At 38.6% G+C, this 13,250-nt stretch overlaps 1 protein-coding gene across 5 annotated transcripts in view; it reads left to right on the top strand.

Moving 5' to 3' along the window:
* EBF1 (EBF transcription factor 1) overlaps positions 1 to 13,250 on the top strand; it is a 381,185-nt gene that overhangs the window by 237,480 nt on the left and 130,455 nt on the right. For all 5 annotated transcript variants that reach the window (XM_041750331.1, XM_041750330.1, XM_041750329.1 and 2 more), the window contains exon 7: positions 2,596 to 2,677. In XM_041750331.1, coding sequence (XP_041606265.1) covers positions 2,596 to 2,677 — 82 coding nt within the window. The remainder of the gene's footprint in view (positions 1 to 2,595; positions 2,678 to 13,250) is intronic.

Below are 13,250 nucleotides of genomic sequence, written 5' to 3'. Positions count from 1 at the left end.
TTACTGAAATTACTGTAGCATAATCGTTAAAAGAGTACATGCTCTGGCCAAATTTGAGTTCTGGACTCAGAGTTACTAATCATTGGGCAAGTTTTTTTAACTTCTCTGAACCTCAGTTTCTCCATCCATAAAATGGCATTAATAGCAGAGGTTATTTAGGGGGATTAAATGGGGAAAATATATTTGAAGTTCTTAGTATGTAATACATGGAAACCATTATTACTCCTGCCACCGTTGCCATGCTTACCAGGTGCCAGACGTTCTTGCAACTCATGTTTACAACTGTCTTACAAAGAAGGGACTGTCACTATACCCAGTTTACAGATAAAGGAAGTGCAGTGCAGAAAAGCTGAGCTATGTATCCAAAAACATACAAGCAGTACCTGTCAGAGTTGGGATATGAACCCCATTCTGGGTACTTCTAAAGGCTATGGCTTTTCCTCCACACCACCACACTGGTTGTCACTGTCAGTTAGTGGCATTCAGTCCTCTCATGGGGCTTGGCGTGGCTCTTAAAAATGCCCTTCCAAGGAGCTGTGCCTGAAAGAAGCAGCTAGTTTTCACATTTCAGATGTCTTTGACCCGAACCCAAGAAGATGGCTGCCTCACTATCCTTGAGTTTCACCACCTTAGCTTCTGAAAGCCTCGTGCTATCACATAGCCACTCAGCGCTGGCCTTCTGAGAGCTCAGAGGAAAGGACAGTGTGGAGGCACTTGGGGTTGTGACTTCTCCCTCAAGTCTCCATCCCTTCCCAAGTCTTCCTATGGAAAAGGGACAGGAGTCAGGACCAATTGATGGCCCCAGGGAATGACAGTGCCATTCCTCGTACTAGGGAAGGGGTGCCAGAGCCAGATTCCATTTTTACAAATTTGGCCTTCAGTGATGTTCCACAAGTCATTTATCTTGTACGAAAGGTTGACAAACTTTGGGCTCTGTGGAGAGAAACTGGAAGTAGGAACAGATGATTATTCAGAGGCCTGCTTTTATTGATGGGTGGTTGAACGGTGCATGATGTTGAAAGAGTCATTTCAGGAAGATGTTGACATTTTAACATGTTCTTTCAGTTGAAAAAGTTATTGTTGCTCTTCAAAGAGCTACTCCTACACCATATTCTCCTGAGGGACAGAGAGGAGAGAGATTCTTTTGGGACCTCTCTCAGTTCGTTATTCGGAAACTGGTTCAGTTCAGTGCCACTCTGTTCTGTGTTCTTGTTTCTGAAGACCCCTGTGTTATTTCCTTAATAGACTTTGTGCTCAGAGCTAAACTGAGGCATCGTGGTGTGATAGTTCTTCACAAGTTATGTGTATCAAGGTGGGAATTTTATACTCTAGCGTAGACTTGAAGTGGGAGAAAGGTGAAGAAAAGAAATCCCTACAAGAATTTAACTGACTGGCATTTTAATGCATTCTGATGTTTTTGGAACATATTTGTGCCTGACATCCATTAGCCTAAAAGTAAAAGAGAATGGAGAACTTAGGATGGCTTTTAAAATGCTTCTTTCTTCAAACATGGGCCAATGGAGAACATGTAGATCGTCAACATAAATGTCCTAATAGCACTCTTTTGATAACTTCTGTCCTCCTGGTATAGACTTTAACAACTACAACCTAAGAAATAATTCAGGGGGTGCCTGGGTGGCTCAGATGGTCAAGCATCCGTCTCTTGGTTTCAGCTCATGTCATGGTCTCAGGGTCATGAGATTGAGCCCCATGTGTGGCTCCGTGCTCAGCAAAGAGTCTGCTTGAGACTCTCCCTCCTCTGCGCCTCCCCCTGGCTTGTGCATTCATGCACTCTCTCTCTCTCTCTCAAATAAATAATAAAGAAATAACTCAGAAAGTTATAAGGTGACCATCTAATTTATCATCCGTGACAGGACACTTTGAGAGTTAAAGTGGGTACTATTAATACTTACAACACAGTGTAAGCTGGGATTGTTCCTGGCAAATTGGGACTTTTGGTCACCAAAACTCATGGATTGCACTCTAGAACCAATTCAGGGATCAAGGTGATGGTGAGGTTCTTATTCAATCACAGATAGGCTCTGTAAGAAAAACATACAGGAAATCTTTGAGTACTCAAAGGACTTTAGTCAGTATGTGAATCTTATCTGCTTCTTGTGGGTACTGCTAATTAAGGTATTTTATTTGGAGATGCTAAAATAAAAGTGTTTACCATCTCCTTATATTCATCCAGCGTGCATTTTGCTGGTTCATCGTCTGTGAATTTACAGGGCTTAAATTACATGTTGTTGGGAACCGTGAGTAATTCTCAGGCAATTATACCCAATTGGAATCTATCTTAAATTATGGTGAAGACCTTCCCTCTGTCTGAGTAAAAATACTTCCTTGGGGGCTTAATTCTTTTGTGAGATCTATTGGCTTTACTGAAGGTGTTTCCTTCATAGAGAAAGTCCAGCTTAGATGCAAAACAAAGGCTAAAGCTTTAAACAAAATACTGGCTCTAACACCATCCTAAATATTTCAGAAAATACTTGGAGAATAGAATGCACAACCCAAATGCAACTTACTACCTTTTTCTTCCCTTCTTCTGTCTCAGGACTGAAATATTAACTGTGATAATTTGTTTCTTCACAGGTTCTTCTTGAAATTTTTCCTCAAATGTAACCAAAATTGCCTAAAGAATGCAGGAAACCCACGTGACATGCGGAGATTCCAGGTGGGTTTGTCTTCTCTTTCTTAAATCTCAATAATGCATGAATATCAGAAGAGGATAAAAAAGTCTTAGGCAGAAGAAGATACAGAGTCTATTTATTTCCCCAGAGGTGATGAGCAGGTGAGGCTCCTGGTCCCCCGGGTATCTGCACTCTAGGAGTTGTTTTTATTAGGGAAGAGTTGCAACTGAAGCACTTGTGGTCACTGGTTGAGGCAGTTTTGTCCTTTGAGCCTAGTGTGGCTTCCTGAATGGACTCGCAGGCTTAAACCGTTGCACGTTAAGTGAAGTTCATAGAAATGATGGATTTTTTGAAAGTATTACAAGTAGAAAACTGTTAAATAAGAGCTTTGTTCTGTTTTAGGATTATGTCCTCTTCCTTTCTCTCTGTTCTCCCCTTCCAATTTTGGAAATCGTCAGCAGTAATTGTCTATAAAAAACAGACCCCTGGTACAGCAGGGCACATCTAGAGTAATATGGATGACACTTAGTTCTGTGTCAGCAACATCCTTGTACAGCATGTGTGAAAGTCCTCAAACAGCAGTCAGATCTGCCACCATTCAAAGCACAAGGGTTATGTTTGCCTCGTATAATTATACATTACTGATGGCAAAAGATGTGAAAGCAAAGTGTTAATTTCGAAGACACAAAATGGTAGTTGAGTTTTAGGAAAGGTTGCTAAGTTCTAGATGCTGGTGCTTCTCAAATTTGAAGGTGTCAAGAACTCCTTGGGGATCTTGTTAAACTGCTAATTGAGGTCTCAAGGGGACCTGAAACTCTCCATTTTTAACAAGCTCCCCAGTGATGCAGGTGCCATGGACCACACTTTGAAGAGCAAGGTTCTAGACTTGTGTTGCTTTCCATCTCATTTTATGGCTAACTCATTTGTATGATCAACGTTCGTTTTCCTATCAGAGTAATGACATTATATATATATATATATATTTTTTTCACCCATATAGCCTTTCAGTGAAAACAGTGTGGTGTTTAAAGTATACTCTTAGGTATAGTTAGTCAGCTTTAAGTGTAGATTGAAATGTATGATCTCTGAGAGAATCTTGAAAAATTTTAGCTGCACATCCTCTGATGGGAGAAAAGGATGCGATGATTCTGAGCATCGATTTTTAGATGTCAGGATCTCTTTGTCTCCAAGATGATATTTTTTTGAAAGATGAGACTTATTGGTCTCAATAAGGACAAATTCAGTAGAAAGAAGACAATGTCTTTCAAGATCCTGAAGTATTTTTGTAAAATCATTTTGGCTTCACCATCTTTTGTCCTGACAGAGATGAGTAAAGAGAATCCTAGTTCCCTGGGAAATGATTCTCCTGTCTAGCTGCCGACTTCCAACCAAGTTGGAAGACTTAGGTTCTCTTGTTCCCACACAGGATTTTTTTATGTGTGTGTTGAGTTGGAGTTAGCTTTGCTGATAAACAACACATTTGATGCCACTAAGTGTGTGTTGCTCAGTGTCCTACAACATGAGGTTGGCTTTCATTATAAACTGTTTTGCAGCTTGCTTTGGCCTTAAGATGAACCATATGTATCTCCTGACCAAGCTTGGGTTAGGAACAAGGCATATCCAGGCACGAACCAATTAATGTCTAATAAACGTGTCTAATAGACATGTGTCATGCCTTATGAATATCAGGATCAACTTTGCTGTGCTTCTCAGGGCAGCAGAGTTAGAGATTGACTTTGGTGACATTGGGAACCTAAAAGAGTATTTATATAAGACTTCTGGGGCCCTGTTTTCTTTAAAGGACCTGGCTAGTGAAATGTCTGAGATCCTTAAATTATAGGAATGTAGCTCTTATATGAGATGAAAAACCAACTCAGTCCATTATTTTTGATAGTATCTAGAAAGCTTTATTTTTGTAGATAAAATAGTCATTCTGTGTTTAGCAGAAGGGCTACTGAGACAAGGGGGCATGAATTAAGTTTCTGGAAAGCCTCAATTTCTTCAATTCTAAAATGGAGTAAAAATTATGATTCTGCTTATTTTGCAACATACGAATGATAACATTTTGTATACATAATTAATTTGCAAACAATAAAATATAAAAGCTTTTGGAGAAAGTACTTGTGATAAACTAAAACTGGGTCATTATTTCAGTACAGGGTTTCTCAACCTAAGCACAACTGACATTTTATTTTTTTATTTATTTTTTACTTTTTTTTTTACAACTGACATTTTAGACTAGATAATCCTTTGTCACACTTATGTAGGTGCATAGATTCGTCCTACTCACTGCAGGACATTTACAGTTTGTCACTGGCCTATACCCATAGAGGCCAGTAGAGAAACTCCCCCAGCCCCTAGCCTAGTCATGACAACTCCAAATGTCTCCAGACATTTGTCAGTATTTCCTGATTGGAGTGAAGATGCAAAATTGCCCCTCTAGAGAGTCATTGGTCCAATCTTATACCTAATGACATCTGACAAACTCTTCCTGGTGACAGTGCTACAATCCCAAAGAATGCTCTTTTTTATTAGGAATGAGAACTACCTGACACAAAGTACATACTGTCCTTCAAATACATATGCTTTTTCCTGTGAGTCTAACGTAGGTAGATTTCTCTAAATAGAAGCAGCAACCTTGGCCACTATAGAGTTAATTTTTGAGTTGAGGAAGAGCTCTTTCCACAATCAGAGATAAATTCCTTACTGGGTCTCAGATTTAACCTGCTTTGTCCCCATCACCCACTCATCACTTCCTGGGAGAGGATAGAGGGACCTTATGGTAGAATGAACACTGATGCATTTTGTTTTGTATCTAAGTATGTTTACATCTTTCGTTAATTATAATTTTCCACAATTAGCACATAGTCTTATGCATGTAGGCTTGTGGATGTTTATGCAATTAGAGAATGGACAAATTACCTCAATAGAGTTAAAATAACACCCCAAATATCCCTACTGAACCTATTTTTTTCCCTCAATCTTGTTTCTTTCATGAAGATTTCCTCCTATGGTTCTCTGCATCATTTCATGCTTCTTGAAACCATCTTGGATTCCACAACAACATTCACTCATTCTCAGCCTTCTTGAAGGGATGCTGTTCATTTGCTCTCCTGTATATGTTGCCCTTCCCTAAGTTTTCTTTTGAGATCCAGATCTCTTCTCACTTTGTAGAGCTCTCTTGAATATCTTCTCCATCCTCAGCATTTTAAATACTATTTGGGCACTCAGATCTCTTGAGTCAGGTTCCCTAAGACCTGACATCCAGATCCAGACCTAGCTGAGCCGCCTGTAGAGACTTCCAGGAACTTCATCTCAGTGAACCCAACATCCATTGTCATCATCTTTTCTTTTCTTTTCTTTTTTTTCTTTTCTTTTCTTTTCTTTTCTTTTCTTTTCTTTTCTTTTTTTCTTTTCTTTTCTTTTTCTTTTCTTTTCTTTCTTTTCTTTTTTCTTTTCTTTTCTTCTTTTCTTTTCTTCTTTTCTTTTCTTTTTTTCTTTCTTTTCTCTTTTTTTCTTTTCTTTTCTTTTCTTTTTTTCTTTTTTTATGCCTCCACCACAAGCTGACTTTTCTTCCTATGTTCCCTGTCTTGGTTTATTCCTAGTTACATTAAACACTGGGGAGATGACTGTTTATATCTGTGTCTACATTCAGTGTGTTCCATATATGTCTGTATAAATACACATGCTCATATGTGTACCTTGATATACATCTATAGACATTGGCCACAATGATGGTAATGATAAAACTAACATTTATTAAGTACTTATTATATGAGAGGTATCGTACTAAGTATTTTACACGAGCTATCATTTTGTCTTCACAATGTCCCTGCTAGGAACATGCAAATATTATATTTGTAAAATGTAATTTTACACATGAGGAACTGAGGCTTAAAGGAGTGAAGCAATTTGCTCAAAGTCACACATCTACTAGGTAGTGAAGAGGCGGTAATTCAACCCAGTGGTCTGACTCAGGTGTTGTCTAATGTGGAACAGTAAAGAAGCTGTTCAGAATCTGTATGGAGACACTTAGTGCAGAGAAAATAAGGAGGTCTCTCAACAGCTGAGAGCCAGAGTGGCTACCCATGAACATGTGCTGGCCCTTCAGGAAAGCCAATGAGAGGTGTTTGCCCTATAACAAGCCTAAAGCTACCATCTGCATGAATACTGGAATGCCACCAAAGTTCATCAGGCAGAGAGTGTAGTTGTATGGAAGGAGAAGAACATGAGCATTGTTTCTGAACAGAGCTACAGCGCTGGCCAGTTTCTACTTGTATGAACCTTAGAAAGAGAAGCTATTACTCAGAAGATGGCTTCAGCTTTACTTAACTTATGGTGGTTTGGGCCACTTCTCCAGAGCAAGAAAGACCCATGATGGAGCATGAGGAAAATGGCCCCTGATGTTTCAGAGTACTCTGTGAAGAAACCATACTGAAGTTCCCAAATCTTAGGACTTGCCTAAGAAGGGAAAAATTAATTTTCCCTGCAGCTACCCTGACTGACAGAGATGCATCATAGAGACATTGGTTGAAGGTTGCCTGTGAAGAAGACAGAATTTTCCTCATTTCTCTCATAGTACACCATTAGGAAGTAGGTTTTATGTTGCTATTGCCTTTAAGGAGGAATGAGAAAGTGTCTCTTTGGCATGAGAAAACTCTGGCCTACCCTTGACATCTCAATGTGGCTTTTCCCAGTTATACTGAAAACCTAAGACCTAGAGACATCTGATCGAAAATGTGCTCTCCTGACTATTAAGTGGGCTCTCTCCAACAATAGTGGCTGCTGCTTTTCTCTCATCTCATTTTGTATGCTCACCAGGCCAGCCTGATCTTCATACAGCCACACCAGAGCGTGTCTCCTCTGAACAGCAATCAGGGGCCCGTGTAGGTGACTGAGGAGGACATAAGAAAGGTTGTTGATCTCTTGACATGTAAAGACATTCTGTCAAGCAAACTCAGTCTCACAGCGGCTGAGCTTCTGGTGTGTAAACAGAGACTACTTAATTACACAGGTCATGTCAATTAGTGTGACCTTAGCGTTTTCAAGAAATTAATCACTTTCTGCAGAACTCGGCTGTGTCCATACTTTAAGGCTTTATGGAATAAACCTTGTAGAAAATCTGGTACAATCTTTTTTCCCCCCCTCCTTCTTCTTAATTTACAATGGATGTTTTCTTTTGAAATCCCCAGGCTGTGGCTAGGGCAACAAACTTGCTCAAATACAACAGTGGATACAGGCTTCATTCAGTTCTGGTGGGTGTGAGGAAGTGGGGAGGAGAGGAGAAAGTGGGGGTAAGGTAAGATGGAAACAGCTCATGACAGGGAGAAATTCACTGTGACTAAATGAGCCTGTTTCTTCATCTTGACACTAAAAAGATGCTAATGTCAAAGGACTGTATTAAAACCATGTCATGGGTCTGATTTTTAACTGACAGGAGCTAGACAATTCCAGGTGAAGATTTAAATCCTTATCAATAGCTTTCCTTGTTGGGGCTGGCAGAATGAGGATGATGAGGGAAGGAACAGGAAGTGGGTACAAGCTGTCATCACAGTAGATGCCGGAGTACCTGGGGACTGGGAAGTAAGGCATAAATCTCCAAATTCATCTTATCCCTTCGACAAATTTTTTCAAAAGGCTACAAATCCATATTCACATATAAGTGTTAGATATATGACTATAGATGAATATAAATTTAAGATATATTCCTTCCTTCATGCATGCATGTACTCAGTAGTATTTATTGATGTGGTAGGTGGTGAGTATATTGTGATGAACAAGAAAGACAGGGTGTTTGTCGTAATGAAGCTTATATTCTGGTTGGGGTCTATTTGTTAGGATAATACTGGCTGCTCTAATAAATAGAGCAAAGAAAATAATGGCTCACTCACAACAGGTTATTTCTTGTTCACATGATGATACAAGGCAGGTGTTCTTGGTCAGTGAATGAATCTTGTACATAAAGTGATTTGGGGGATCAGGGCTCTTTTTTTAAAAAATATTTTATTTATTTATTTATTTATTTATTTATTTATTTATTTATTGGAGATACAGAGAGCGGTAGAGACACAGACAGGGGGAGAAGTAGGCTCCTCAAGGGGAGGCTGATATGGGACTTGATCTCAGGACCCTGGGATCATGACCTGAGCTGAAGGCTGACACTCAACCCAGGCACCTCATTCTTTTTGTTTTGTGTGTCTGTCTCTCTTATCCCCTAAAACTTTGTTGTCTCTGTCCATCCAACTGAAGGGTAAAGAGTACATGGAGGGGGCTCATGGACTTCTTAAAAACCTCAGAAATGACCCTTGTCAAATCTGTCACATGGCCATATAGACATCTGTCACATGGCCTTATAGAACCACAGAGCGACTTGCCAATGTCTACTTGTACAGCCTGAGAAGGAGAGAAAATGGATGTGTGGGTAACTAGCACCATCAGTTGCTATAATGTTTTCAAATTGTTAATTACAAATTATTAAAACATTTTTCATTATTTCTATAAGAAATATTAATAATATGAGAGAGAATACATGTGGGATGGGGGATAAGAACGTGATTTAAAGTGGGTGACCAGGGAAAACTTCTGAGGACATGATATGTAAGCTCAGAGCTACAGGATAAGAATAAACTATCCTGAGAAGAGCCAGAAGAATTTTCTGAGCGGAGAGAACAGCAGGCTCCAAATTCATGCTTATCTCATGTTTATTGGAGGAGACAAACAATCCTCTTTCACTTATTAGTCATATGGGGCGGGGGATAGAAAATATGAGGAGAAACGACCAGTTTATCATCCCAAATTCCCACCAAAAGTGTGTTCTTTTAAAAATGCTGGCATGGGAAATGACAGTAAAAGGCAACTCTCTGCTCTTGGTTTTTGGTGAATTCTATAAAATTTGGGAAATCCTTGTTATTTATTCAAAAGCCCACAGAGGCTCTGAATCAATATATTATAGCGTGTGATTAGAGGATTCTTAAAACACATGCCCTACCTCTGCAGTTTCAGTCTGCTTTTAAAGGCACTTAAATAAAGAAAGAAATATTTGTATCCTTTTTATTTCTCTCCCACAGTCCCCCACCCCCTGTTTTATATTGTTTTGACAAACAGCACATCTTGCAATTAAATTCTTTACCAACAGAATGCTAGGGGGGCCCGAGCTGCAATCACTCTCTTCATACAGAATAATTTCAAGATGCACCACGCTGATTAATTATACTGAAAGCAGCTCTAATGATAGTTTCAGAATACAGGATTAATTCACATAACATGGTAAATACAAATGGTGGATTTTCAACCTGATATATTAAACCATTACGGCTTATTGGGCAAATATGTATCTTGGCATGCGCCTTATGCTGGGCCTTGGCAGAAAATATGCATCACTGAGAAGGAATCCTTATGAACACGATTTGATGAGTGGTGGCTCTGCACTTAGAGGAAATAAATTTCTACATTAAGTACAGTCACTATTGAAGAAATGTAAAATACATGAAAGGATAGATGTTTAAAAGTGTTTGGTTTGATCACTGTTGCCAATGGACATTGCTTCTGACGATGCCTGTATTTAGTGAGACTTAAAAACAAAAGATTTTCTTACATTCTGTCACTTTTTAAGTTGTAACTTCCAGAGCTTTTATTATGTGTGAGACACTGTACAAAGTGTTTTGCATGGATAATCTTACTTATTTTTCCACTGCTCTTTCCCTTTCTTACTTTGTTCCAAACCAGCACCTTGGCCTTCCTTTATTTTCTTTCATTTCTCTTCCTCAAAATACACCAAAGTCATTCCTGCCTTGAGATCTTTGCACTTGCTATTCCATCCTCCTAGAAAATTCTTCTGTGGCTTCAGTGAATAGCCAGCTACGTCTTTTACTTATATTTCAACTAAAAACATCACCTCTTCAGAGACACCTTCCTTAATCACCCAATCCAAAATAGCTCTCACCTAGGTATCACTCTGTCCCATTTTATTTTTTTCTTGGAAATTTTCACATCCAGAAATTTGCTTTTATTGCTTACTTACTGCCTGAAAATACCTTTCTGTCTCTGTTGAATACTAATTGGTGGACAAATAATTTATCTGTCTTGTTCATTGCTGCTTCTTCATAGAATAGGCCTGGAATAAAGTAGGCTCACACCAGCGGGGCACTTGATGGGATGAGCACTGGGTGTTATGCTATATGTTGGCAAATTGAACTCCAATAAAAAAAAAAAAAAGTAGGCTCACACCTATTCCTATGATTGAGTGACTTAGCTAAGGTTAGTAAGCAATGGAATTGGAGTTCAGACTCAGGACTCTCTGACTCTAGAATATGAGCTGTTGACTAATATGCTGTTTTCTTGCTCCCAATTTTCACATCCATGTGTCAAGGTCTCGTTGGTAGAGAACACACATGGCGATCCTGTATGTTTTGGCTCACTGCTACTTAAAATAGCCAGTGGGAACACACAAATGGAGAGCACATGTTCAATGCCAATGACACCATCAAGAGTCATCAAAGGTATCCTGACCCACAGAATGGGGACCAAGTTTCAGGTCACTAATTAGCTTTTATATTGAGTATGTGTCACAGTTCAGGAGAGAGAATCTGAGTTTAGTTTTCAAAGGTCCAAATTGTTTTAGCATCAGTATCTGAGGATTTAGAGGTGTCTGCTTTTGAAGAGATATTTTTGCCTTGAGCCTTAAAGAGTGGATTTAATTTGGTTACGCACTCCCTTCCTTTCTCCCACAGTTCTGCTCTGCTAAGTCCTGTAGGTTCACGCGTCCTCCATAATTTTTAATGAGTTATTTGGGATCTTTCAACCAGATAGAAACTAGCAATCAGGCAGGTTTCAGAGACTATCTCATTCCATATCAGTCAAGGATATTATAAAGGACAAAGTTAATGAAGACCTAACTCCTAACTGCTGCAGACCATTTTTATGTATATAATACTGAAAGTATAGTCAGTCACATTGAACCCAGATATACGTCCTGGAAGATCCCAGCAGAGTTAGTAGAGAAAAGACTTAAACCAGGGGTTTGTTCTGAGAAGCCAGAGGCTACTATAGGTGAGAACTGGATCTGGAGTCTGGGAGTTTCGCTTCAGGCTTACCCCTGCTCTTAATTTGTCCTGTGACCTTGAGGATGCTTTTAAATTTCTTGGGCCTCAGTTTTCTAAGCCTCAAAAAGAGGAGTTAGACAAATCTGCAGTGTCTTAACTACTGAGGACTTCTTTTATTATTTTCTTTTATGAATCCCATGTGATGACCTATTTTTTTGTATATTTTTTTACTGGAGTTCGATTTGCCAACATATAGCATAATACTTATTTTTGATCCTAATGGTATTTATTAAGAATCACACTCGGTTTTTTTTTTTCAGTTTTAAAATTATTCAAAGCCACGTGACTCCATCAATTCAGAGCTTCTCACACGCATGAGATAACCAGTGTTCCCATGCAGATAATTCAATCCTGTATCAACTAACTGTTGATAATATATACTATCAACTAAACTATATGTTTTAAACATTTAGACCTATACTAAATGTTTAAATATACAGTCTTCCTGTGGGTGAATTTAGGGTTCCTTCTCTGCTACGTTGTTCCTATTACACTACATTTGAAAACTCTTAGTTGGAAGCTAGATTGGATGATATCTTATATTTTGGTTGTAATATTCAAGGGGTCTGTAAAGAATGAATGGTTTAGCAGACAGGTAGGGTAGAGAATGTGGGCTGTGTAGTGTTGATGATATAAAGATTTAATTTGTAGAGAAGTTTTAGATTTACAGAAAAATGAGGGGAAGATATAGCAAGTTCTCAGACTCCCTCAATCCCACCCTATGTTTCCATTATTAACACCTTGCATTAGTCTGATGCATTTATTAGAACTGATGTGCTATGTGATACATCATTGTTAACACAGTATAAAGTTTATAGCTTATAGTAGGATTCATTTTTATGTTTTGTATTATATGGGTTTGGACAAATGCAGGATGTTACATATCCACCATTATAGTATCATATAGAATGGTTTCATTGCCCCTGTGCTCCACCTATTCATCCTTCCCCTATCCCTGGCAAATGCCTGGCAACCATTAATCTTTTTACTATCTCCATAGTTTTACCTTTTCCAGAATGTCATATAGTTGGAATCATACAGTAGCCTTTTCAGATTGGATTCTTTCATTTAGCACTATGCATTTAAAATTCCATGTCTTTTCATGACTTGATAGCTCATTTCTTTGTATTGCTGTATAATATTTCTTCCTGTGGATTACTAGTTTGCATATCCATTCACCTGTTGAAGGATGTTTTGATTGATGATGCCTTTTATTTAGTTGAATTTTTTATTCATATAGTTGTAGATTCACATGTGGTTGTATGAAATAATACAGAGTGATCCTATGTACCCTTTACCCAGAACCCCAATAGTAATATATTGCAAAACTATAGTACAACATTACATAGTACTATATAATAATCATGCAGGATATGAGCACTGATAAATGCTTATTCAAATTTCTCTAGTTTGACTTGTAGTTATTTACATATGGGTATGTTTTTAGTTCTGCAAAATTTTATCATGTGTAGATCTGTGTATCTATTACCACAGTAAAGATATTGAGCATTGCCAT

Source organism: Vulpes lagopus, chromosome 3 (genome assembly GCF_018345385.1).
Source record: "Vulpes lagopus strain Blue_001 chromosome 3, ASM1834538v1, whole genome shotgun sequence".
NCBI classification, from domain to species: domain Eukaryota; kingdom Metazoa; phylum Chordata; class Mammalia; order Carnivora; family Canidae; genus Vulpes; species Vulpes lagopus.
Note: the sequence above shows the minus strand (reverse complement) of the source record. Positions and strands in the feature narration are given on the sequence as shown.